The sequence below is a fragment of the Equus quagga genome, chromosome 14 (genome assembly GCF_021613505.1).
Source record: "Equus quagga isolate Etosha38 chromosome 14, UCLA_HA_Equagga_1.0, whole genome shotgun sequence".
In the NCBI taxonomy this organism is placed as follows: domain Eukaryota; kingdom Metazoa; phylum Chordata; class Mammalia; order Perissodactyla; family Equidae; genus Equus; species Equus quagga.
In genome coordinates this window covers 293521-317928 of record NC_060280.1, presented here as the reverse complement: position 1 = coordinate 317928, position 24408 = coordinate 293521, and the positions used below count along the sequence as shown (strand labels likewise).

At 39.6% G+C, this 24408-nt stretch overlaps 2 protein-coding genes across 2 annotated transcripts in view; one reads left to right on the top strand and one right to left on the bottom strand.

Annotated features, from left to right (window-relative positions):
• The first annotated feature begins 1286 nt into the window (after window positions 1–1286).
• Window positions 1287–17541, top strand: EIF3M (eukaryotic translation initiation factor 3 subunit M). Its single transcript, XM_046685212.1, has 11 exons — window positions 1287–1425; window positions 3006–3138; window positions 4106–4244; window positions 4546–4669; window positions 4828–4922; window positions 9637–9720; window positions 10660–10759; window positions 11381–11462; window positions 15763–15906; window positions 16819–16879; window positions 17345–17541. The coding sequence occupies exons 1-11, from the start codon at window positions 1384–1386 to the stop codon at window positions 17463–17465; spliced, it is 1125 nt and encodes a 374-aa protein (XP_046541168.1). The 5' UTR covers window positions 1287–1383; the 3' UTR covers window positions 17466–17541.
• Window positions 17542–17684: 143 nt separating this feature from the next.
• Window positions 17685–24408, bottom strand: part of CCDC73 (coiled-coil domain containing 73) — a 153861-nt gene continuing 147137 nt past the window's right edge. Inside the window, exons 17-18 of the mRNA XM_046685213.1 lie at window positions 23051–23184; window positions 17685–18154 (exon numbers count right to left, since the gene is read on the bottom strand). Of these exons, the coding sequence (XP_046541169.1) occupies window positions 17948–18154; window positions 23051–23184 (341 nt within the window). The 3' untranslated portion in view covers window positions 17685–17947. The remainder of the gene's footprint in view (window positions 18155–23050; window positions 23185–24408) is intronic.

Sequence of the window (24408 nt, the reverse complement as noted above, 5' to 3'; positions counted from 1 at the left end):
GGTGGCAATACCACACTGTCTTGATTACCATTGCCATTTTGCATTCGTTAGCAATTTACTACCCTCTTAGCAATTTATAAGAGTTCTAGTTGCTCCACATCCTTATTATTCTATGTCACTTTTTTAAAATTAGCTTTTATAGTAAGTGTGTAGTGGTATCTCGTGTTTTTAATTTGAATTAGAATACGGTTGTCCTTTTCCCTACTATTGAATTTCCTCTCTCTTTTTTTTAAACTTAATTTCCTAAACAGCCATCTCAGGGTGTATCAAGACCTCGTGTTTCTCCCGTTTTCAAATGAGACAAACTTGCAATTACAAGTAGACGGTCTACCCCAGAATATTAGAGGACGTCGGGTTGAATTTAGGCCAAACCTTCAGCGTCCCCTTGAGTTCCTTTCTCCTCACATCCCGCATCTGCTGTGCCGTAAACCTCGCCAGTTTACCGACCAGCGCCCAGCACACTCCACCTGCCCTCGGGGCCCCCAGGCTCTCTCCGCACCTCCGGCCGCCCGCGCCCGCCTGCCTACCGGCCACGCGCCTCCCGCTTCCACCGCGTCAAGCCTGGTTCCCTCCGCGCCTCGCGGACACCACCTGGCCGCGGCCCCCGCCGAAAGGCGCGCGCGCAGGCCCCCCCGCCACGTGCAGGAGCGCTTCGCACCTGCGCCCCCGCGTGCCGCGGCGTCAGGCGTCAATCGGCGCGGTCGCCCGCCGCGAGGGAAGGCTGACTCTACTTCCAGGGGGAGCCACCCGCGGCCGCGCCGCCCGCGCCGCCGGGCTGCCCTCCGCACCCCACCCCCGGGGACGGCGCGCGGTGGACCAGGGACGTGGCCGCGGCTTCTCCTGGAGAGGCCGTCCCCCGGGGCACACTGCCTGCGGCTGCTGCGCCGCGAAGGCGGAGAAGGGGGCTAAATTACAACTCGGAGGAAACCCGTGGAGCTCGCGACAACGCGCGTCCCGGGGCTCAGGGACGGCCCGAGGCCGCCGGTGGAGGGCGCGTGGCCGGAGAGGAACGCCTGTTCCGGGCACGAGCGGTTATCCCTGACCCAAGGGGCCTAGCCCGTGGCGGGCAGAACTCGACAAGGCGCGCGCGGGCCCTACCACTGCCTCGGAAGAGGTCACGGGCCGCGGCCGGCGGCGCATGGGGGCCGGGGGGGGGGGGAGCAGAGCGCGCGCCAGGATTGGCCCCCGTGGCCCAGCCCCGCCCCCAGCCGCGGCCAGAGTGCGCGCTGGGATTGGCTCCCGTGGCCCCCGCTGTCCCGGTGACCCCGCCCCGCATGACCCGCGCGAGGTGACCCGGAAGCGGTTGTGAGGCACCGCCTCGCAGCCCAGCTCCTTTTCCGGTCGGCGTGGTGTGAGTGGAGCGTCGTCGGCCCGGCCTTCGCCATGAGCGTCCCGGCTTTCATCGACATCAGTGAGGAGGACCAGGTGTGCGCCCGGCCGCGCGGCCCCAGGGCGGCGCTGGGGCCTGGGGTGAGGGCGGGGCCGTTGCGCCCGCCCGGCGCCCCGCGCTGCTCCGAGGCCGGCGGCCGGTTCCCGGGCAGCGCCGGGCCCTTACAGGCCGCGTCACGGACGGCTCAGGGCTCCGGGCGCGGGCGGGCGCGGCGTTGGGAGAAGGGTCGGGGCGGTTGTGAGCGGCCGCGGGCGGCGGGGACCCCGTCGTGCGGGGGCCGGGTCACCCGGCGCGTGGCTGGAGCTCCCGTGCGGGCGCGCAGCCGCTTCTCGTCCCCAGGGCCGCGTCGGGCGGGAGCTGAGGGTCGAGCTGAGCCGGCGGCGGTCGGGCGGCCTGCAGAGTCGCGGGCGGGGCCCGGGGCGCTCTCGCTTCTCGCGGGCGCGGGGCCGTCGGGGCTTCGCTTTGGCCGGCTTCCCTGTGTGGGCAGTGACGCAGTGGAGCCGAGGGTGCTGGCTGCCTGTCCCTCGCTTGCACCGCCCCGCGGCCGCGTGTGGCCTGCGAGGATGACGGGTAAAACAACAAATTCGATCGCATGGTTCTTGAGGAAGGGTGCCTTGTGTCTGCACAGCAGAAACTGAGTAAATGTCCTTTCTGTGGACCGTGTTATGTTTCCTTCCTGGAGAAGGATGCTTTGCAGTGGTACTTTTGTCCTCTGGATGTGGTGACAGTCTTACGAAACCTTGTTTATGGTACCAGCGCAGACGTGAAGTCGCTGTGTTATTTGAAAGGGTAGCAGTATCAGATCTACAGAGTTAATATTTTTCTTAGGTGGCCAGACTTACTTGTGGGTTTAGAAAATGTGATAGCTGTGTATTTTCTAATGGTATCTTTACATCTGTTTGTTTCAGTTCTTCATTTCATTGTTTGAAATACCATTTGTATTCTTGTTTGGCTGCTGTGAATACCTGGTCCTCAAAAGAAGAGGTTATTAAATATTACATGTGCATTACAGTAGGAAATGCCTGCACACCTGGGCGCAGTGCTGTAGTTGTTTTCATAGGTCCAAAGGTGCTTGCTGGTCCAGATATGCATTTTCATTTTAAAAGATTAAGTACATAGTAGTTCCAATTTGATATAAACATTTTATTCAAGGAAACATTCAAAGGTGTCATCTTTTCATCTTTGTGTCTTCCAAAATGTTTCTCTGGTTCTCACATATTCAATTAACAAATGAATACTCTCTTGCCAAGGTAATGCCTGTGACTTTTTTTATGTAGCTGTCTTATGTACGCTTAACAACAATAAAACAAATTGAATTTACCAAGTCAGATCTGTTCCGCCCCCACCCCAGAAAAAGGCTTTAGGTTATATTAGAGAAGTTTTTGCTGTATCCTGTAAGTCTGGCAGGATGTCACTGGTCCCTGTGGGTCTGTGTAGCCACTGGGTCTTGTGATGAGGCTGAGGTCGGGGAGAGGCACTTCAGCATAAGTTAAAGTCATTATTAAATTCAGTATTTATGTTCTGTTTCTTCAGAAATAGAACAGAACGACTTGAGGACTCGTGTTTTGTCGATCATGGTTTCATAGGTATATATCAACCCTGTTTGATTCACCAGGCTGCTGAGCTTCGAGCTTACCTGAAATCCAAGGGAGCGGAAATTTCAGAGGAGAACTCCGAAGGTGGACTTCATGTAGATTTAGCCCAGATTATTGAAGCCTGTGATGTATGTCTGAAGGAAGATGACAAAGGTTTGTTTTTAGTTTTTTGTAATATTTCTTACTAATCTAAAGGACCTAATTTTTAAGCTTTCTTGTGAATTGCATTTGTTTCAAAGCTTAGAACTTTTAAGCCCTGTTGTGTTTAATCTTATCATTGCACGTGCTTTCAGTTTATTCTAATCTGTTATACCTATGAAGTTAGCCTGTTTTGACAAAACATCTTTTTTACATCAGCTGTGTTGTTGCACATGCTAAATACTGTTAATTTCAGAATAAACTGAAGGAAAGAAGTGAAGCTCTTCTTTCCTTTTTAGAAGGTTTAGATTAGTATCTAATGGGATATAATGTCAGATAATCTAAAAGCTGTTTAATTATTTGGCTGATTGTCTGTTTATTGAGATAAAATGAAAAATCTTGAAAATTGGGAGTCCTGAAATCTCTAGTTAAGATTTGAGATTAAACTTGGCATGTGATTGATATCTTAGATTTGAAAGTTAGTGACCCAACCAGAAAGTTGACAGATTTTATTTCTAAATAGTTTCCTATTTGTACAGAGTTTTTTTAAGTTGAGAAAGCATCCTAGTCTAAGACCTAACCAGTAACTTCCAAATAATTGAATGTCTTGCTAGTAAAAATTGAAAGTGTATATATAAACTTGTAAATCACTCTTTAACTAGTTTTACTAGTTGAAAACAAAATCTTAGGTAATAATTTCCTTCTTCTTTAATAAAATGTATAACTTGCTTTTTGAACGTCAGTTGTACAGCAGACCTGGTTTAGTTTGAGTTTGCGTGTACCGTGTTCTTAGTACTCTGCACACTGTTGAGGGAAGAGTGTCCTCTAGAACTGGTTTACAGCAGCTGGATTACATCTTTCTGAGCTGTTTCTGTTTAATGGTCTTTGGTGTTTTAAAACACTGGAAATATGTATTCAATTAATTCAACTATAAGACATTAAGTCTTATAGTATCTCTGTTGTGTTTTGCACTCATGGGTAGATGTTGAAAGTGTGATGAACAGCGTGGTATCCCTCCTGTTGATCCTGGAACCAGATAAGCAAGAAGCTCTGATTGAAAGCCTGTGTGAAAAGCTGGTCAAGTTTCGGGAAGGTGAACGCCCCTCTCTGAGACTGCAATTGTAAGTGAAGAATTGAAAGAGGTTCAGTTTTTCAAGGGGTTCTTTTCATGTCACTGTCATTTAATGGTTAAAAGCAAGAATTCTGGAACTCGACTGTCTACTATGGCTCTTATTAGCTGTGTGATCTTGGACAAGTCACTTAACCTTTCTGTACCCCAGTTCTCTCCTTGTAACGAACGTGTTTGTAATGTGAAGTTATTAATAGTATTTGTCTCAGGTTTATTGTGAGAACAGATAAGCTCAAATTAATCACCATAGTTACTGATCTCAAAAATTGTTTTATTGTTTGTTTGTTAATCAGGCTAAGCAACCTTTTCCATGGGATGGATAAGAATACTCCTGTGCGATACACAGTCTACTGCAGCCTCATTAAAGTGGCAGCATCTTGTGGGGCCATCCAGTATATTCCAACTGAGCTGGATCAAGTGAGTTATGTGGAATACTTATTCTGCTTCTAAAAGGTGCACTTTTATATCATGACTAAAATAAGTAGCAAATGTGTGTTCTAAATATAATCTGTTAAATTGTGAGAATATGTTCAGCTGTGTCACTAAATTTCCTCTTTTTGTCAATCTCATCGTAGGTTAGAAAATGGATTTCTGACTGGAACCTCACTACTGAAAAGAAACACACCCTTTTAAGGCTCCTTTATGAGGCGCTTGTGGATTGTAAGAAAAGGTATTCAGAATTAATGAGCAGGCACCCTAAGGGGTGGAGGCTGTGTTTAAAGACAAGCAGGGTGACTGATTCTCTCCTTAGTTCTCCACGGGGCTGCTATAAATCTATTCCTGTAAATTCTGCCTACTGAGTTAAGATAATTGCAAAGTTTAAAATAGTTTTTCCCCATCTTTAAACTTTTTGAAAAGCAAAACTTGCTCTTGTTCTAAAAATGGTAACAACTGTTAATCCCAAAGCTGTGTGTAAGATTAGACTGAGTTGTTTAATGGTGCTTGGCGTCCTAGCTCAGGAGTGCCGCCACTTTTGCTTAATGGTGGTGAGGGCCAAGCAGTGGAAGTGTCTTTGTTCCGTAATAGACAGTACCCCTGAGGCGAAACTTGCAAGAGACTGTGGTAAATGAGTACCTATGGGGCTTCTGCAAGGCCTTGGGTTCTAAGGCTTGTATTTAGCCCAGCAACTTCATCCCAAAGTGTTGATTCTTCTCTATACCCAGTTCAGGATGCCCACTGAACGAGAGGTTTGGCCCCGTTCTTAGTGTTAAGAGACAATCCTACCTTTTTGACCTAGCTTTTCAATTTCTCTCTTCCCGTAATGGTTAAAAACTTTTAGAAAAAGTAATCAGTCTTCAGTTTAGTTTTATGGCACAATTTTTATACTGGCTTTCAGTGCTGCGGTGTTTGATACGTGACAGAGGATCAACAAGATTAATAAGTTAAAGAAAATGATGTTGATTGTGAGGGAGGCTGAGTGCCTATTGCATCTTGGGTGGGACGATTCTTTGTGTTGCTAGACTCTTAGGTTCACTGCAGGACACTCAGCGTCCGTGGCCTCACTTACTCAAATGCCACAGAGCTTTCCCGTCGTCAGAGCCGTCGTAGCAGCTCCTGTGCACGTCCAGGTGCTCCCAGCGCGCCTGGGTGAGCGCCACCTCTGCCTGCCTGCCATCGTTGGTCTCAGGCCTCTACATGCCATATGTCTGCTGGTGATTTTCACATCTTTGTCTCCCGTATTTCTCCTCTGGACTGCAAATATCTATTCCTGTTTAACATCTCCATTCAGATGTTCAAAAGGCATTTCAAACTTGACATCTGGAAAAGTGAATCATTGATTTTTCCTTCTAAATCTGCTCTTCCTTCTGTTTTCTCCAACTCAAGAAATGCCATTTCTGTATTTCCTGTTGCTCAAAAATAAGACCTGGGGTTCTCTCTCTCGTCTCCTACCCCATGTCTATTCAACAGCCCGTCCTGTCAGCTCTGATAATTCTGAAGTCAGGCCATCTTCTCCCTGCTTCTGTTGCTACTGTGTGGTCTAAGCTACTGTTTTTTCTTACATTTTTTCTTACTCTCGACCAGTCCATTTTGGGCCTGGCCCCTTACAGTCAGTTCTTAATACAGCTTCCGGAACGTTCTGTTTCATATGGATGGTCAGATCGTGGTGTCCCTCTCCTCAGAACCCTCCAGTGGCTTTGTTCAGAGTGAAAGGCAAAGCCAGCTCCAGAGGCTTGGCACTGGCACTTCTTCCTGGAACGCTTGCTTCCCAAGTACCCACGTGGCTCCCTCCCTTCTTTGTATCTGCTCAGTTGTCACCTCATCAGAAAGGCCTTCTCTGGCTGCCTGTATGTGTAGCATATCCCCCCAGCCTTGAATGGCTTTTTTCCTCATTGGTATTATTTCTCCATTGCACTTATTACTAACAGACAGACTATATTTTAATGTTTATTATCTATCTGTCCGCATTAGTGTAAGTTTCACGAGGGCAGGGACTTCGGTTCAGTACTAGAGCAGTGTCTTGACACTGGTAGGCAGTCAATATATATTTGTTGGATGAATGGCTGTTTCTAAAATATAAACATGGTGCAAAAACAGTGGCTACAAGAAGCAGACGTGTAAAACAATATGAAGTGGTTTATGGAACTAGAGTGTATGCCCTTCCCAACAGCTTTTAGATAAAATATTTTAAAACATTTTGCAAGTATAAAATCCCTGGTTTTCTCCTAGTTTTCTGATGTTGTGAAAATTAGTTTCCAGTATTTGAGTGTCACTTCCTTCATTTTTAAGAACAGATGCAGTCTAGTGGTCACTGTATGACCACTGTCTTCTTTGACCCCTTAGCAGCATGTGACTGTTAGCCCTTCCCTCACAGAAACTTCTCTCGACACACCACTCCTTGTTTTTTTCCAACTGCTTGCACAGCTCCTTCTCAGACACCTTTGTAAATGACTCTCTGCTCCTTTAAATGCTGGTACTACTCAAAAATTGGGCCGAGGACCTTTTTCTCCTTCTGTTCCCTCTCCTGGATCGTGTCATCTCTTCCCATGGCTTCTGTCATTTCCTGAAGGAAAATCCATGTCTCTAGCTCATGCTTCTCTCCTGAGCTTCAGGTCTTAATGTCTAACTGCTTTTTACCTGTTTCTACTTGAATGTGCTCCATACATGCCTGAAACTCAATGTGACCAAATGAATTGATCATTTTCTCCCTGTAAATTAGTCTGTTTCCAAGCAACACATCTTAAAATGATCTGTTTATTCTTTCCAATCTGCAACCACAATGATTTTGTGAAACAAAAGTTTCAGCGTGTCATTTGTTAGGTTTTCATTTTCTTCAGGACACAGTACAGAATTCTGAGTGTGGCATTAAGTAGCTTTCTGACATGGACCCTCCCTGCTGCTGTAGCACAGGCCTGTGAATGTGCTGATCTTCATCTTGCTGTTTCTGTGTGGTGCAGTGACAAACTACAAAACTTTGCTTTGTTTGTATGGGTATTCCCTCCCTCCGTTTCTGTTGCTCGCTCACACGTACCCTTCCTCTGGATTGTCACATCAGGACACAGTGAACCTCTGTCACTGCAGAAGCACTGTGCTCTCCAAGTCTAGAGCAGCAGCCGGCACCTGTTCTGTATGGCCCACAAGCTAAGAATGGTTTTTGCATTTTTACATGACTGAGGAAAAAATCAAAGGAAGAGTATTTTGTGACATGAACATTACATGAAATTCACATTTCAGCGTCCGTAAAATTTTGTTGGAACACAGCCATGCTTACTTATTTACGTATTGTCTGTCTGCCTTTGCCGAGACTTGAGTAGTTGCAGCAGAGACCAGAGGGCCTGCAAAGCCTAAAATAGTTACTCCCTGGCCCTTTTTAGAATGTGTGCCTCCCCTTGGTCTAGACCTACGCCCAGCTGCTTCTCTGCCTGAAACTTTCCTCCCATCTTAAGGTTGATGCCTGCCTTTCACAGCACCCTCTGCCTTTGTCGTGGCCCCTGGCACCATTTGTTAAGATGTCTGTGACATAGGCTCAGTGAAGACCAGGAACCTGTCTGTCAGCCATCATCTTCCCAAGGGGTTGGGCACGTGAATGGAGAAATGCTGCCCTCACTTAGGGAACTAGACAAGGATGGTTATATAAACACGAAATTTCTGTCATGCTGCTGATTTAAATGTTAAGATTTGGTTTTTGCCTATTACACAGAAAATGTATGGTTTTTTTCCTGCTTCTAAATTGAATTCTGAGATTGGCCTTGCCCTTTGAGCAAGAATTCTTAGGTTTATAGGTACTTCTTAATGACTTTGTTTATATTGGTGGTTGATGAGAGCGAATTGTGAACGTTTTCTTGAGCCCTTATATGTCAGATACTGCGCACTTTACGTGGGTTATTTTATCTGATCTTTGTGAATTCGGATTTCTTTAGCTGATAAGAGGAACTAGATTAAAGTATACTGTGGCTGCTAAAACTGGAGAATGAAATGAACCTGTGCTTGACGTGTGACACAAAGTAATTAACAATGAGTAAAACATAGTTTTCCTTTAAAATTTTTCTTTGAATTCTTAGTTGTATCACTATACTGTATTACCACTCCTATAATTATATTTATACATTTTGGTAAACCTTAGTTTTGTAGTAAGTTTTAGAAAACTTTAAGTTTTTAAAATAAGTGGTAGGGCTCTTACTGATTTTACCTGGGTTGAATCCAGATATGGGGGAAAAAAACTATTCTTAGAAAAAGAAAAAAAAACCTGTCTCTTACTTAGCAAAGCTTTCTATAACTAGCTGAAGATTCATCAGTTTAAAGGAAGAAATGAAGGGTGAAAATAAACATTTTCTAAGAGTTCAAATTGAATGAGTTTTAATTACTTTGTGCTTTTTGTTACAGTTAAAGTTGGTTACATAACTTTAAGGATAATTTAGTTGGAGAGATATCTTTAGTGAAGTTATGTAACTATTTGGTGTTGGTTCAGCTTCAGCTGCACTGTCCTAACAGTTTTGGGGACACACAACTTTTCTCCCACCTCGAGTCTTTGTACCTGGTCTTCCGTCTGCCTGGACAGCAGTCCAGCCCCCACCTTCCACCCCCAGCACTTTTCATGGCTGGTTGTGTTACATCCTTTAGATCTCAGCCCCATGCCATTTCTTCAGAGAGACACTTTCCTTGCTGGTTCTCTGAAATAACCTTCTCTTTCCAGTCTCTGCTCTTGTAACTCTGTTACCTCACCATCCTTCATGGTGCTTGCTGTTGGTTGATTTATTTCCTTAGTTATCTGTCTTTCCTACTGGAAGGAAAGTTCCATGACTTTTCCCATAGAGCAAGGACCATGTCTCTGTTGGTCACCGTTGGATATATCATTAGCACAGTACTGGACACTTAGTGTAATGTTTTTGAATGAATCAAAGGTAATAATGATATTCTGAAATTCCTAAAGCAGTATTTCTTTTTAGTGATGCCGCTTCAAAAGTCATGGTGGAATTGCTAGGAAGTTACACGGAGGACAATGCTTCCCAGGCTCGAGTTGATGCCCACAGGTAACGTTAAATGCGCTGTGCTAATGACAGCTGAGTATTCATTCAGAGCTGAAGTTGTGCTCACGTCCACCAGTGATCCAAAGCCATTTGATGCTGTGTGCTCTGTGGTGGTTTTGAGATGGATATTAAAACTCAGGATTTGATACTCGAAGAACCGTAGAGCCTGTGAAATAGCCATAATGTGTTTACCGTTTGAGGTATTGCTGGTACGGGGTGATAATGCCAACGTGAGGCAGACCCTGATCTCGGGTTGGTTTTACCGTAGTGTTAAGGTGTGTAGATGAAGAACAGTGGGGGCTTGCTCAAAATTAGCCCATTGCTAATGAGAATAATGTCTTCAAACAGTCCCAGGTCTACTTAGTAACAATAAGAGTAGAATCAGTTTTTTAAATCTGTGAAATGGAAATTATGGTAACTTCTTTAGGGTTATGGCTTCACAGGGAACTGTCCATGACAGGGTTTGGTAGAAAGGGTAGTGAGAGGACAAGATCTTTGACTCTGGTCAGACTGCCTGTGTTCACCTGCACCACTTAATTAGCACGTATTGGGCAAGTTCTCTCTGAGCTTCATCACTAGTAAACTTCTAGAGCACGGTAATACTGTGTGTCTGGGTGTCTGCGGGTTAAATGAGATGGTGCGGGTGAGCGCTCACCTCCGTGTCTGGTGCATTCTAGATGCTGCTGCTGTTGTCTTTGTTCTTTGATTCCTTTGGTGGTGCTTTCTCTCCAGCTATGTTTTTGTCTACAGCTATTTTGTTATTTTGTTAAAGCAGATATATCTGGTAAATTGATTTATTGGCTTGTTTTAATTCCAATCCATAGCTTTTTTTTATGTTGTGTATATTGAACTCTTAGATATTTTACTGAATTAAATGTATTTTGCAGTCTGAAAATTACCTGAATTTCAAGACTGAGCTTGGATTTTTGTTTTCCAATTAAGGTGTATTGTACGAGCACTGAAAGATCCAAATGCATTTCTTTTTGACCATCTTCTTACTTTGAAACCTGTCAAGTTTTTGGAAGGCGAGCTCATTCATGATGTAAGTAGTTTATCCTTAATGTGAGAAATGTTCTCTTTTCCTAAATCTAACATACTAAAGGGGAACTCTTTTTCTTTGTGTTAATGAACATGACTATTAGATCTGGAAAGAGAACTGTTTGTTCTTTTTGTATCAGAAACAGACTGAAACTTAGGGCGACCTTTTCTCCAGCCACTGGACGCACGCTCGTTCTGTCTCCCTTGCCTTCATCTGCATGCCTGCCTGGCCGTTAGGAACTTAGTACAGATTCCACTTGAGTCTGTAGTGTTAGCTAGCCCCAGTGAGGAAGCTAAATCTGATATTTAAAAACACATGAATGCACTTTTCTAGTGCCAACCTAAATAGATTTTGGATGACTTTCCTTTTGTACTATGCCATTACCACCATCTTTTGGAGTAGATCATTTAGAACTCACTGTATTTACTGACTCTGTGATCTAAGTCAGTCTTGTGAAAGCAAATGGTTTAGATGATGATTTGAGCAAACAGATTGAAATTTCTGCAATGAAAGAAATGTAGAGAGTTTTATTGCCCAGAGTCACTGTCTTAAAAATGTCTTGAGTGTAAATATTAATTCTGTATTGAATATGGTATGTTTATTTTTTTGTGTCTATCTGTATAGCTTTTAACCATTTTCGTGAGTGCTAAATTGGCCTCATATGTCAAGTTTTATCAGAATAATAAGGACTTCATTGACTCACTTGGTAAGTTGTGGGGTTTCTTCTTTGGAGGGGCAGAGAGGGCAGGGTCGTGCTCCTCCAGAACTATCACGTACTGGGGGGTACAGCAAACACAGTTGTGGCCTTGTGTATAGATTACCCTGACCGGTGTATGATGGCACAGCAGCAGACACAGGCAGACAATCAAAAAGATGCCTCAGAATGAACCCAAGAGGGTATTGGAGGGAGTGTTTGTGATGGAAAGCATGAAGCTAGGAGTCAGAAAACCTGGGCATTTTTCCCCTGCGTAAGAGCTTCTTGACTTCAGGCCCTTCCAGCTCTGCTCTACATGATTCTCGAGGTAAAGTTCTAGCAAGAAGCAGGTGCTGAGAAGGGATTTGGATAGAAATAATTCCATTGATATGTTGTGTCTTTAAAACTTCGGAATGGGGGATGGAGCAGAAAAGCACCTTAAAGGATCACCATTACTTTGATCATAATGGAGATTTTTGGAAGTACAGTTGCTTAATGACAGGAATGTGTTCTGAGAACGCGTTGTTAGGCGATTTTGTCGTTGTGTGAACATTGTGGTGCACACTTAACAGACCTAGGTGGTACAGCCTACAGCACACCGAGGCTGTATGGTACTGATGTCATGGGACCACCTTTGTCTCTGCGGCCCATTGTTGACCGAAACGTCATTACACAGTCACCCCTGTACTCATTTTAAGAGTTGACGAAATTGGATGATTAAAGGTACTTTTATTAAGCTAAACATTATTGTTTAAAATAAAATTGTTTCTTTGTAAAAGACCTTATTCCTTAGATGCATGATTTATATTTGTGGTGCTTTTTTTTTTTTAAGCCATAGTCATGTAACTGTAACACAAATAGTTTTTTTCCCTCTAATACAGTATTTTCTGCTTGGTGCCCCTCCCTTCCCCCATTAACAAATTATAGAAGTATACAGTATTGCTAAGCAGATCCAAGTGAAGCTGTAGATGGAATTAGAAATGGAGTTGTAGTGATTTTACGTGATAGGAGCAACTTCCCTCACTACAGTCTGCTGCAGACAGCGCAGTAAGTCTTAGCTTTGTGATTTTTGTCTTTGAGTTTTCTTTCTAGAGCATCAGAGCTCGGTGAATGTTTGCTAAATTGAACTGAGTCTTACTCATCCTCATTGAACAAACTCCTTATATTGAGTATTTTCCTTCCAGAGCACATAGAAAATCTATAGTTGAACAGGTTTGAATTGTTCTAAAAAAAGTTTTTTGAGAGTGAAATCAAATATGAAACTAAAGTGCTTTGTTTTCCTACTAGGCAGTAATCAAAATACATTAGAGGTTGGTTGTATTTTCCATATTAAATTTGAATTGTTAGTCTTCTTGGTTGAGGTGTAGATAAAGAATACATTTATAATCTACTTTGATTATACTATTAGTCCTCAATTTGGTAATCATTAATTCCTGTCACCTGTAAATTTTGTGCGGCCATTGGAATTGGGGAAGATGGAATTATTGTGAACATAATAAGGCATTTGAAATACACTGAGATAAAGGAGATGCGAGTGTGTTTGTGTAGAATGCCTTGCCAGGTGCACTAGACCCAGAAAACCGCATTCTGTCCCAGTTAATTTGTTTTGTGGCATGAAGCTATGTGATGGAATGTTAATGTCAGCAACCTCTTTATTTACGCACCAAGGAAAAAGGAGTAGTAATTAACACTTTGACACTCCCCCATTGATGTGTAATTGACTGTTTCAAAGGAGCACTGGTTCATAAGCTATTGCGTGCATTAAAATTACGTTTCCTATATTGCAGCACTTTAAGACAGGGGTCAGTGACAATGCAGAAATTGCTCAATGATGCACATTTTTTTATTACTGCATTAAGGTTTTGACATATTAGTAATGAATAAATGTTTCCATAAAATTAGATTTTTTTATAACTTTAAAATTGAAATATGACACAGAACACTGTGACTTCCTCTTTGAAGGTAATGTTCTACTTTCATAAAACAAAGCACAGCTTCCTGCAAGTCTTTAACTCCTACTTCACGGGTTTAATAGTTTGATTTTGAGAACAAGAGTCCTCAAGGCTTTAAGTTTGGTTCTTTGTTTTAAAGTAGTGACTTTAAACATCAATTTGAAATGTTTTTAAATGCAGGTTTCCACATGTAAGATAGATAATGTTTATATAATTCATTCTAGAAAGAATCTTCATTCCTCTGATAAGTGTTTTGATTTATGGTAAGCTTGTAATACTCAAAGAGTAGCAGTAAAATAAATTTAATTTCAAGGACATTTTTAATTAGATCTTAGAAATTATAGGAGTTGCCATCATTTTATCATATTGAAATAGAACTGTATCTGCCTGTAGAACTGGAAATGTTAAGGAATTTTCTTGTATTTGCAAATATTGAGGAAAAAAATCTTTAGTATTTGTTCTCTGGGATAGGAAAAACATAATATTCCTAATTTATTGTGCCAACTGGAAGTCAGATTCCCTGTTCTGTGTTTTGTTTCTTGAACATCTATGCAAATTAGCAATCTTTTATTAGAAATTTGCTTATAAAACATGCTTTGGGGACAACAGCTGTTTAAATGTGTATACTTTTGGTTTTAGATGTATTATTTATTACATCTGAAAGTATAGTTACCAATGTGTAGATTCCACAGGTGTCATCGGTTTATCAAAACACATTGTTTTATTAACAGTGACAACTTGGGCCAGTGGTAGCATTATCTTGTGTCAACTGAATTGCCCTACATGTCCCGATGTCATCTGGTGTGATCCAGTTGCTACCTTCTTGCTTCAGAAAGTTAATCAGTATCTAATTTGCATTTGTTAATTAGGGTTAATGTGCACTAATTGATTTTTTGATGCTTGTAGATTTCCATTAAATCAGAGTAGCAGTCCTTACTTGGGTACCTCATTCATTTGAGTTATGATGAGCATGTTTTTGTTGAATCTGTGCCAGATAGAAAGCCTGCATCATAATTATAGGTAATTAACAGATGATTATGTCCTATATTAATGGGCTTCCCTAGTCTTCTGCTAATATATGTTTTAAATTTCACATTTATTCATGGAAGGCTTAGAACTTTAACACTACAGACGTAATCTCTTAATTATTAGAGGGCATGTGATCAATCATTTGAGTTTACATAATTTGAAAGTTCAGAGAAAAGGACCATGTGATGCTAGATTATTAGAAACTTTAATAAGTTAGCATTGAATCAATATGTATAATGTGTTATAATTCAGCTTCTACTTAGGAATGGGTAATAATTTGGATATTCAGGATTTGTAAGTATTTATTTGTATTTCTAGTCATTTATTTTATAAATGAACCTATTTTCTAGGCCTAGTACTCCCACTTTCTCACTGAGTCTTCTTTGCTCTTCAGTTTTATTGTGTTTTAAAGTGAAAGGATCAGGACAAGGTAGTTTAAGTTTCCTTTTAGGTCTAACAATTTAGATCTGAGTAATTCTAATAGCATGGTTCATTACAAATCAGAAGGCAAAGTTTGCGTTATTTGTACAGTTTTCTACTTTTGCCTTATAAATAACAAGTACCACTGTTAATGGTATTATTTATCTAGTACTAATCTTTTTTCTTCTTCTTTTTCTTTCTTGAGGAAGGTTAGCCCTGAGCTAACATCTGTGCCAGTCTTCCTCTGTTTTGTATGTGGGATGCCGCCACAGCATGGCTGATGAGTGGTGTAGGTCTGTGCCTGAGATGCAAACCCAGATGGCAAAGCAGAGCGCACTGGACTTGACCACTATGCCCCAGGGCTGGCCCCCATAGCACAAATCATTTTAATCCAGAGTTACCTGAAGGGAAACGCAATGCTTTTGTAACTGATTGTATATGAAAGTGTTTTTAAACTTTACCAGTAATACTGACACAGAACAAATAGTAAGTAAATAAGGAATTCTGTGTTTCACTGGAGATCTATTAGTAAAAGTAAGCTTCAGTAATTCAGTTAAATAAAAATGTTCTTATGAAATGTACTTTGTACATTTTATCTGCTAAAATGTATAAATATAAAACGTGAAAGATGTACGAAATGTTTAGGGCCTAAAAATACTGTTGTATAGGCCATTCTTTGAACCTGTCACCTGTGGGACTATAGTAATGAAGAAGTGTAGTTCTAGAGAAATGATTTGAAACACTCCATAGTTTAATTAGGGGTCAGTTTATGGTTTGCAAACATAAGTGGCTTTATCAAAATTCCTCTGTAAACAGTGCTCAAAGAGTGATTTCCACATTTACACAAGTTGTAACATGCGGGTCTTTTATTAGCACGTATACTCACCAGGCTTGACTTTTGTGTTATTCAGGTCTGTTACATGAACAGAACATGGCAAAAATGAGACTGCTTACTTTTATGGGAATGGCAGTGGAAAATAAAGAAATTTCTTTCGACACAATGCAGCAGGAACTTCAGATCGGAGCTGATGATGTTGAAGCATTTGTTATTGATGGTAAGACAATTAGAATGCTTTCTTTTCTAGAGTTTCTCTTCTACCCTATGGAACAGAAGAGTTTTAATCTTGAAAATGAGCCTTATGCCAACAAAGCTGGATTCTTTTGTAGCAAATGTGTATGTTTAGTAGTTCTGCAGATTATATTTGTAATGGAGTGAAAATTCAATGGAATTATAAATCACTGTGGGCTTTTGGGTGTATGTTCTGTCCCTTGAAATCATATAGAACAAAGCCCTTTAGGCAGTAAACCATAGTAGTTAAGCACCTAGGTTTTAGTGTCAGACTTGGGTTTGAGACCAGGTCTTCTCCTATGAAAAAGGGATGTGGGGGTTAATTTGTGGTTGTGAGGATTAAATGAAGTACTTAGCCCAGTGCCTGCATGTAGTAAATGATCTGCAAACATTAATCATTATCAGTTTTTATGATTGGCCTAGAAACAACTTTCTTCCCCAACATTTGCGTTATAAGGTGATTTAACTGATAATCAGGAATTTTTTCTGAGCTTTTTATGTTTGAAAGTTGGATAGATTTAATTAAGATTAATAAAATGTATAGAACTGTTGACATGGTTTCTTTCTAATGTTCTAAGTCTCAAACAGTCCTATAAAGAAGTAATACCTTATTAGGAAACTAGTTTTCCTTTCCATATGTGATTGTAGGGGAGAACACCTGGAATTCTTCATGAAAACTGTGTGATATTTAGATAGACTGGCCCAGCAGTCAGAGGACAATATATGACCTTCCTCTTGGTTAAATCATATTGCTGTGCTTGTTATTAGATTCAAAGAGCTAGTTTGTAAAATATTAGAAAACTGCTACTTGGTCAGTTTCTTTAGAAACACCTATATCTTAGCCTGTTTTTCTTGGGAATTTTCCATGTAACACATCTTGTAAAACATCTTTTTTCAGCGGTAAGAACTAAGATGGTCTATTGCAAAATTGATCAGACCCAGAGAAAAGTTGTTGTCAGGTAAGACATTTTAATACTTTGCAGCATTTTGTAGACAATTTAGTTTTTTCTGATTATTTCACTTAAATGTTTAGAGAGAGAACCAAGGTGGTGTTCTTATCAGTTGACTGTAAATAGCAACTATTTATCATAATTTTATTAAAGTTCAGACTGAATGTGATTAGCTTATTTAATGAAAGAGTCCTATTTTCCAGCACATTTCATTTAATGGCTTAGCATTGGCTGGAATACTAATGACTTTTGTGTCTGGTTTATGTAGTTCGGGTAAATAGAAGGTTTGAGACCAATATGGTAAAGATTTTTACAAAAAATAAGCTTCTAATTCTTCTTTTAAAATTCTAAATTATGTCTTTTATGTATATTTAACCTTGCTTTTAACTAGATACAAGAGTGTAGCATTGTGAAAGAATACCAGAGGATAGAAGGTTGACTAGTAACTTTGTTTTTAATTTCTCGATTTTTTAGTCATAGCACACATCGGACATTTGGAAAACAGCAATGGCAACAACTGTATGACACACTTAATGCCTGGAAACAAAACTTGAACAAAGTGAAAAACAGCCTTTTGAGTCTTTCTGATACCTGAATCTTTATGCTATATCATTTTGTTCCTTTTGGAAAAAGATCTAAATCATAGTAAAACATTATAAACTGAAATTTGACTACATTCTGGACATTTATTGTCTCAAATTTAAAAGAAGTCAGTCTTCAGAGGATACAAAGTAATAAATTACAGAGGGGTCAGTGTCTATCTTGTATAATAGGTAAGTTGTATTCTGTAAGGAAAGGTTTGAAGGTACAAAAAGAACTCTGATGAAAGGATATATGGAGGAAAGACACATTTAATTAAGGGGTATTAGATGCTAAGAGCAAACTTTGTCATCTTAGCTATCTTAAATGAAGCATTTGCTGAGTGAAAACATAGTAATATAATTCTTACATCAGAAAAAGCTGGAACAGTAAGTACACATGTAAAGCTTAGGATGTAAAAGTCATTTTCTAGTCAAAACCACATCAGTATTTCTATTAAATCAGTTCACCACTGAAAGCATTTATCAAAGCATTATTTTAATCTGTTGTTTTTTCCAACATCTCTTCTGCTTTTCTTTTTTTAGGTTGGTTTTCGTTTTCTAAGCTTAGGAACTTTTCTATTTTGTTTATTTGATTTGTTATCAAGCTCTGCCAGTCATCTTCACTAGCAGAATCAGTATCTTTAATCTTGATTGCCTGGAAATGGCTTTGTAGCACAGTTGATTTCAGAGGCTTTGTTTTCACCTAGGAAAGATCAAACTTGTTTTACCATTGAAATTATTACTCACTTTCTAAAATAGTCATCAACCAAAAGAGTTTAAAGAAAATCCTTAAGCCTTTGTAAGTATGAGTATGTGATAAAGCCACCGTTTTCTTGGCTAATTCCCAACAACTATCTTAGTAATTTTGGCACCAAAAAACTATAAAATGTGAATTGAATTTGTAGGTTTATTTAGTAGCTATTCAAGATCCCTAATATATTCCAGGGATACCACAAACATTTTTCTAAAAGGTCTTGAGCTTACATTGAAAGAAAAGATATTTAAACAGTGCAGATAAAAATCTGTTTTGTCTTCTACTCCCTTCCCTTGCCAAACATGTCTATGTTTTGTATCTTCTGTCAGAGCCAGGGGAAAACTAAAAATGCTAACGGAAGTAAACTGCCACATAAAAACTACCTTTTACTTCATGTTTCCGCTCATGCTTCAGAGTAGCATTGTTGGAGAAACAGGAAGAACAATGAGGTATTTGGAAGTTGGCATGTTTCCAAGGCACTGCATTGGGTCATACTTAAAATACTGTGTTGTTTTTTCATTTCAAGGTTTCTTTTCTGATGATAAAATTTTGCAAATTTAGAAAATGGAGAAAAGTATAAAGAAACTAAAACTTACTAGCAATCCACTATCCAGAGAGACCTGTCGACATTTTGTTATTGTTTGCTGCTAGTCGCTTTTTTCTATTTTTAGCATATATACTCATTCTGTAGAATTTCATATCTTGGCTTTTCCTTGTGTGAGCTGTTTTCTAGGTCATTAAAATTTCTTACAACCAATTGTCAGTGGCTGCAAAATACTTCCTTTTATGGATGTGTGATAATTTATCTATTATTGAACATTGATTTCTAATTTATCTCTATCAAAAGTAAGTTAATTTCTTGAAAAAAAGTCTTTCATGATTTTCTGAGATACATTCCCAGATAAAATCTTCTGTTAAAAGGGAATATATTTTAGAAATATGCAACAGAATAAGAATTGCATTAAAATTACCCAAGATTCCAACCACCACTAAACATTTTGATTAAATATCCTGGTCTCTTCTATATATATATATATATATATATACACACACACACAGACACACACACACACAGTCACACACACTTTCTCAAAAAAATTGAATCATATATCATCTATGCTGTGTTAAAAACATTTTTAGCATTTCCCTCTATTTCTAAAAGTCTTAAAAACATGGCTCTGACATGTTCTGTAATTGAATATATTTGTTGGACATTTAAAGTTGTTAGAAAACATTTGCTGTTTAAATTAGACTGTTAGGAATATCATTTGTTTATAAATCTTTGTGAAGATCTTTGAGTACTGTCTTACATTAAACTCTTTTCTGGTTTCACTGGTAAGAGTGACATATTGCTAAGAATGTCGTTTTCCAAGTGAGATTATCTAGTAGTAATTTTTTAAATGGGCTCAAGTGTTTACATTTAATCTCAGTTCCCTAAGAATTACTCCTTTTGGACTGCTCTGTGTGGCTCTTGAGAATTCTACAGTCAGCCACCATCCCCTCAAAGTCTTAGCCCCTGATCCTTCGGGTGATCTTGTGCTCATATCTGTCTGTCTGATTGCTGTGTGCTTATGAAATCATAGAGGTGAAAACAAGTGTCAGCATGGGACCACCATGAGACCTCAGGCAAGTCACTTGACTTTTGTGGGCCTCAGTTTTCTCATCAGCTCCTTTTAGTTACAAAATGCTTTTTGTAACTACTGTTGTAAAGAGTAACTGGTAATGGATAAAAATATGTATAAATGTCTATTTCTGATAATGTCTGGCATATAAGTGTGTTCAACATTACTCATTTAGCTCACAGGGCCAAAATGAGTGTAAATCGTCCATCCAGTCCTGAGAAATATGTCAAATCTAAATCAACATTGCTACAGATATTGAAGTAAAATGTTTGATGATGTGTATGATTTAATGGTCCTGTTTTGCCATCAAAATGCTTGATTGATGCATTTGACATCAACTACAAATTACCCAATTTTCTAAAAACCTGTTTCTGTGACTTTTTATCTTAACGATGATGGAAAGGAAGGAGACATTTACATATAGCTGCTTTAGTTTCTTTCCTCTTAACTACCTACTTGGTGGGAGGGGCATGAGCAGGGATTGGCTGTACAGTAGAAAGCAAGAGGTAGCGGAGATTAAGCAGCCTGTCCCACTTAGCTTTATTGAGGTTGCAGCTTACAGCAGCGATTCTAGTTCTAGATGTGTCGTCACACAGCTGCTCCTTTCTTTCCTCGTTTTAAAAATCGCTTACCTCCTAACCTCTTTCTGTCGGACTCAAAAGATCTACTCTTTGGCCTAAAATTTCCCCCAGCCTGGTACTAGTCCTTTTTATTTCAGCCTGGGGTGGACAGGCTGTAAATCTGAAAATTTAACCAGGTGAACCTAATTCATTGGATGTGTACAATTAAGTGGCTTTCTTTGCTTACTCTGGCCCCTCTGTCTCCTCCTCATTCCTGGGTATAATCAAGATTGCAGCAGGCTATCAACTTAACCCCCTCCAAGAACAAAAACACCCCTTGCACGTTGCTCTGAATCTATAGGGGGAAAGTGGACTAGCTCATAATATCTACCCAGAATTTAACAGGATTGGTGTGGAGAGTACACATAAAAATACAAAGAACTTCCATTCACTTTCTGGGTGTAGTCTTCATAAAATTCATTTGTCTTCATTTAGAACAAGGTTGGCACACTTTTTCTGTAAAGAGCTGGAAGTAAATGTTTTTAGCTTGGTGGGCCAAGTGGCCTCCCTCCCCCTGCTGAATTCTTCCATGCAGCACAAAGACCAACATGGGCAGTAGGTAGAGGAATGGGTGCGGCTGTGCTCTAATGTAACTAAAACAAGGGAGTGCATTCGTCCCACCAGCTGTCATCTGACAGTCCCTGGTCCAGAAAAGTGTAAAATATTAAGTATAAATGGGCTTCATAAAGAGACTGGATTGGTCCAGTTTAATCCAGACAGAGATAATAGTATTTTCAGTAGACTAGGCAAAAGAATAAATCTGCTTTTAAATTTGTCCCACACTGGATGTTAATTGGTAATCAAGCTTCAGCCAGGACAGTGATGCTTACTTGGCATAGAGCTTGACATGATAATAAGCACTTAGAAGACGTATATTTAGCCAGTGAGCTGGGTTTCTTTTACATGCACCAGTATTCTTTTTAGGAACATTAGCCCTGAGCTAACATCTGCCACCAGTCCTCCTCCTTTTGCTGAGGAAGATTGTCCCTGAGCTAACATCTGTGCCCATCTTCCTCTCTTTTATGTGGGACACGTGCCACAGCATGGCTTGATAAGCAGTGAGTAGGTCCACGCCAGGGATCTGAACCGGGGAACCTGGGGCTGCTGAAGCCGAACGTGTGAGCTTAACTGCTACACCACAAGGCTGGCCCCATACATGCACCAGTATTTTGAAAAGGAACATTTTTTTCCGATTATGAAAGTTGATAACAGCATTTGACTAAAAGCCAAGATATCTAGTCTAAATCCATTGCAGATTGTGTCTTAATGACTTTGGAAAGTTATTTCACCTTATGTCACTGCTTCCTCATCTGTAAGATAGAAGTAACATACAGGACTGTTGCAGGAATATTTCTTTGAAAAAGTTTTAAATTCTATAAAGGTAAATTCTTAAAAACTATTAATTACAGGAAAAGCATTAGGAATTAAACAAAAAGAACTTCCTTATTGGGTTAATTAAAATGGGCTTGAAAGCGAGGTGTGAAATTTCCATCATACCCTTCAATTGTTTGAAAATAGGGCAGTCATCTTCTAAGTGTTAAATATTCACCTACTTAGAAATGAGTGTCCAGCTTTATACTCTCAAGTCTCCTTTTTGCTTTGATTCTATGATTTGTCCAATTGGCCAGAACTTAGATTTCCCGGTGCCGGGTTCACTGTGCTTTGGCTACCATAGTTTAAAGGTTACACACGTGTAACACATCAAGCTGAAACTGTTGCTGAGCTCAATTAGAAAAGGTAGATCCTGATTGTTAAAAGCTGTTAAGACTGTGTTAGTGACATAATTCTCATTGAAAATATACAGTGACCTTAAAATCATGTCACTATGCAGTTTTTTTTTTTAAACGTAATCTTTCCTAACCTTTTTAGGTTACATTTTAGCAGTTATACCTATAATTGTCTCCTTGGATTTAGAAGAGTACAGCCTTTTTTGTGCTGAAGTTTTACACATGAAGAAAAAACTTACAAATTTTACAAAAGAACTTGTCAGTTATAGTTAGTTGCTTTTCATATAACAAATGGACTCCCAGAGCCATATGATCTACAAATACTTTGCTTAATGTTTATATTCATACTTCACACCATATATTTATGGCTAATGGGTCCTTTCACATACTGTGTTCCAAATGAAGTAATTTAAAACAGATAAACTTCTGCCTTTGCAATAGTCATTTTCCCCAAATAATGTAAATTACCTTAAGCACTATTAAAAACAAATGAATTTAATTGATTAGGTTAAGGTAATTTTGATTAAAGTAAAATTTTAAATGTTCAGATGGGTGATCTGTTTTTTTTTTAGTTTAAATAAATGCTCAAATGCCACTATTCCTAAATTTAGTTGACTAAAAAATAGAAGTACATAATACACTACCTCACACTCTCCTTCCCAAAACAGGCTGGATTATATCTATTTGATTTATACACTGTGACTTTTTCCTGCTGTTTTCCATCAACCTTAATTGTGAAAAATGGTGCCATGTTGCCCTCTTGATATTATTTTGGAGATCAGTTAGGTCTTAAAGCATCCAGATGCATACAGTTCTACACATATCTGTAGAATTAGCTCAGTAAGGTCTGCTCGGCAGTATTTTTAATTGACTTACATGTTCTGTGGGAAAAGAAGAATCATAAAAAGTCTTTGCAGTCGCATTCCTCGCTTCACTGGGCTCTCCCTTGGGATCTGGATGGATGCTCGAGTTATTCAAAGTGTCAGCAGCTCTGTCGATGCTGGTAGTATCTGGTTGACAAAGAGGAAATGGCAGCAACTGAATTTTATTCTCCAGGCACTCATTTTAGTGACTGAACTTGTTTTTCTCTGATCCTATGTTGTTGTAGTTAAAGAGTAACTTTCTGTTTTCTTTTTACTTTGACCATTTTATAGTTTTCACGTAAGTTTCTTACATTGGGCATTTCATTTCAGAAAAAATTTTCTTGCTACTTTCTAAAACCTGATTTCACATTAAAATGTTAATTATATAAATATCTTATAAAACAAAAGTCACATAAAATGTTATGCTTATTCCCCTGGTTACTGCATTGCCCACACATGTAAACATTTATGTAGTGAACATCTTACCAATTCAGATTAATGGGAAAAGTCTGAAACCAACTAAAAGTCAGATTTATAAAATATATTTAAAGAAACCGGCCATAGTAAGGCAAACAAAGGGCTGTCTAGTAGAGGGTCACTGGGCTTTAATAGATCAAAATGATGTAGAGAAACAAGTCTAATTTGAAGGTTAGAAGATACTTAGGAATTTGAGTATTTTACAAGTTGAATTTCTACAGAATTTTAAACATCTCCCCTTCCATCCTTATGATTTGTATCATTGAGATTTAATTTAGAAGAAAGGATCTGTGAGAAAATGGTAAATGTTAGACCAGCCCTTGACTGACCACAGCATTTGACAGACAAAAGTAATGGAATCTGAAGATAATACATTTTATTAGGAAAATTATAGTTTGTGAAATGAGGGTTTGCAGTGTTTTCTATTTTTCTCTACATTACTTCATTCATGCTAGTAAACAAATATACTTATTATCTTCGTTATATTTATACAGCACCATATGTGCTATGGAGTATATTTTTATTTTTAAATATTTATAATATGAAAAATTTCAAATACACAAAAGTAGAGAGTATGAACCTCAGTGTATCCATCACCCAGCTTCAGTACCCATCAGTATTAAGTCATGTATTTCATCCATTTACCTCCCCCTATTTTTTTATCCTGGAGCATTTGTAAAGCAAAACTTGGAGCACATTGTTACTTCATGTGGTTTTAAAGAATAGAATAGGCCTTCTATTCTCTGAAATAGTTAACATTTGAATGTAGCAATATAGGTACATAATTATTAAAGGATTGAGGTTTTTTTCTTTTTTTCTGCTTTTATCTCCCCAACCCCCCCCCCCCCCACCCCCCCCAACTAAGATCCACAACTGTGTCCCGCTCCCAATTCC

Excerpts from the sequence above, each read along its gene's own strand:
- EIF3M (XM_046685212.1), top strand. The coding sequence starts at position 1,384 with ATGAGCGTCCCGGCTTTCATCGACATCAGTGAGGAGGACCAG. Across the intron at positions 4,245-4,545 it reads CCCTCTCTGAGACTGCAATT|GCTAAGCAACCTTTTCCATG; the intron begins GTAAGTGAAGAA and ends TTTGTTAATCAG. Across the intron at positions 4,923-9,636 it reads CTTGTGGATTGTAAGAAAAG|TGATGCCGCTTCAAAAGTCA; the intron begins GTATTCAGAATT and ends ATTTCTTTTTAG.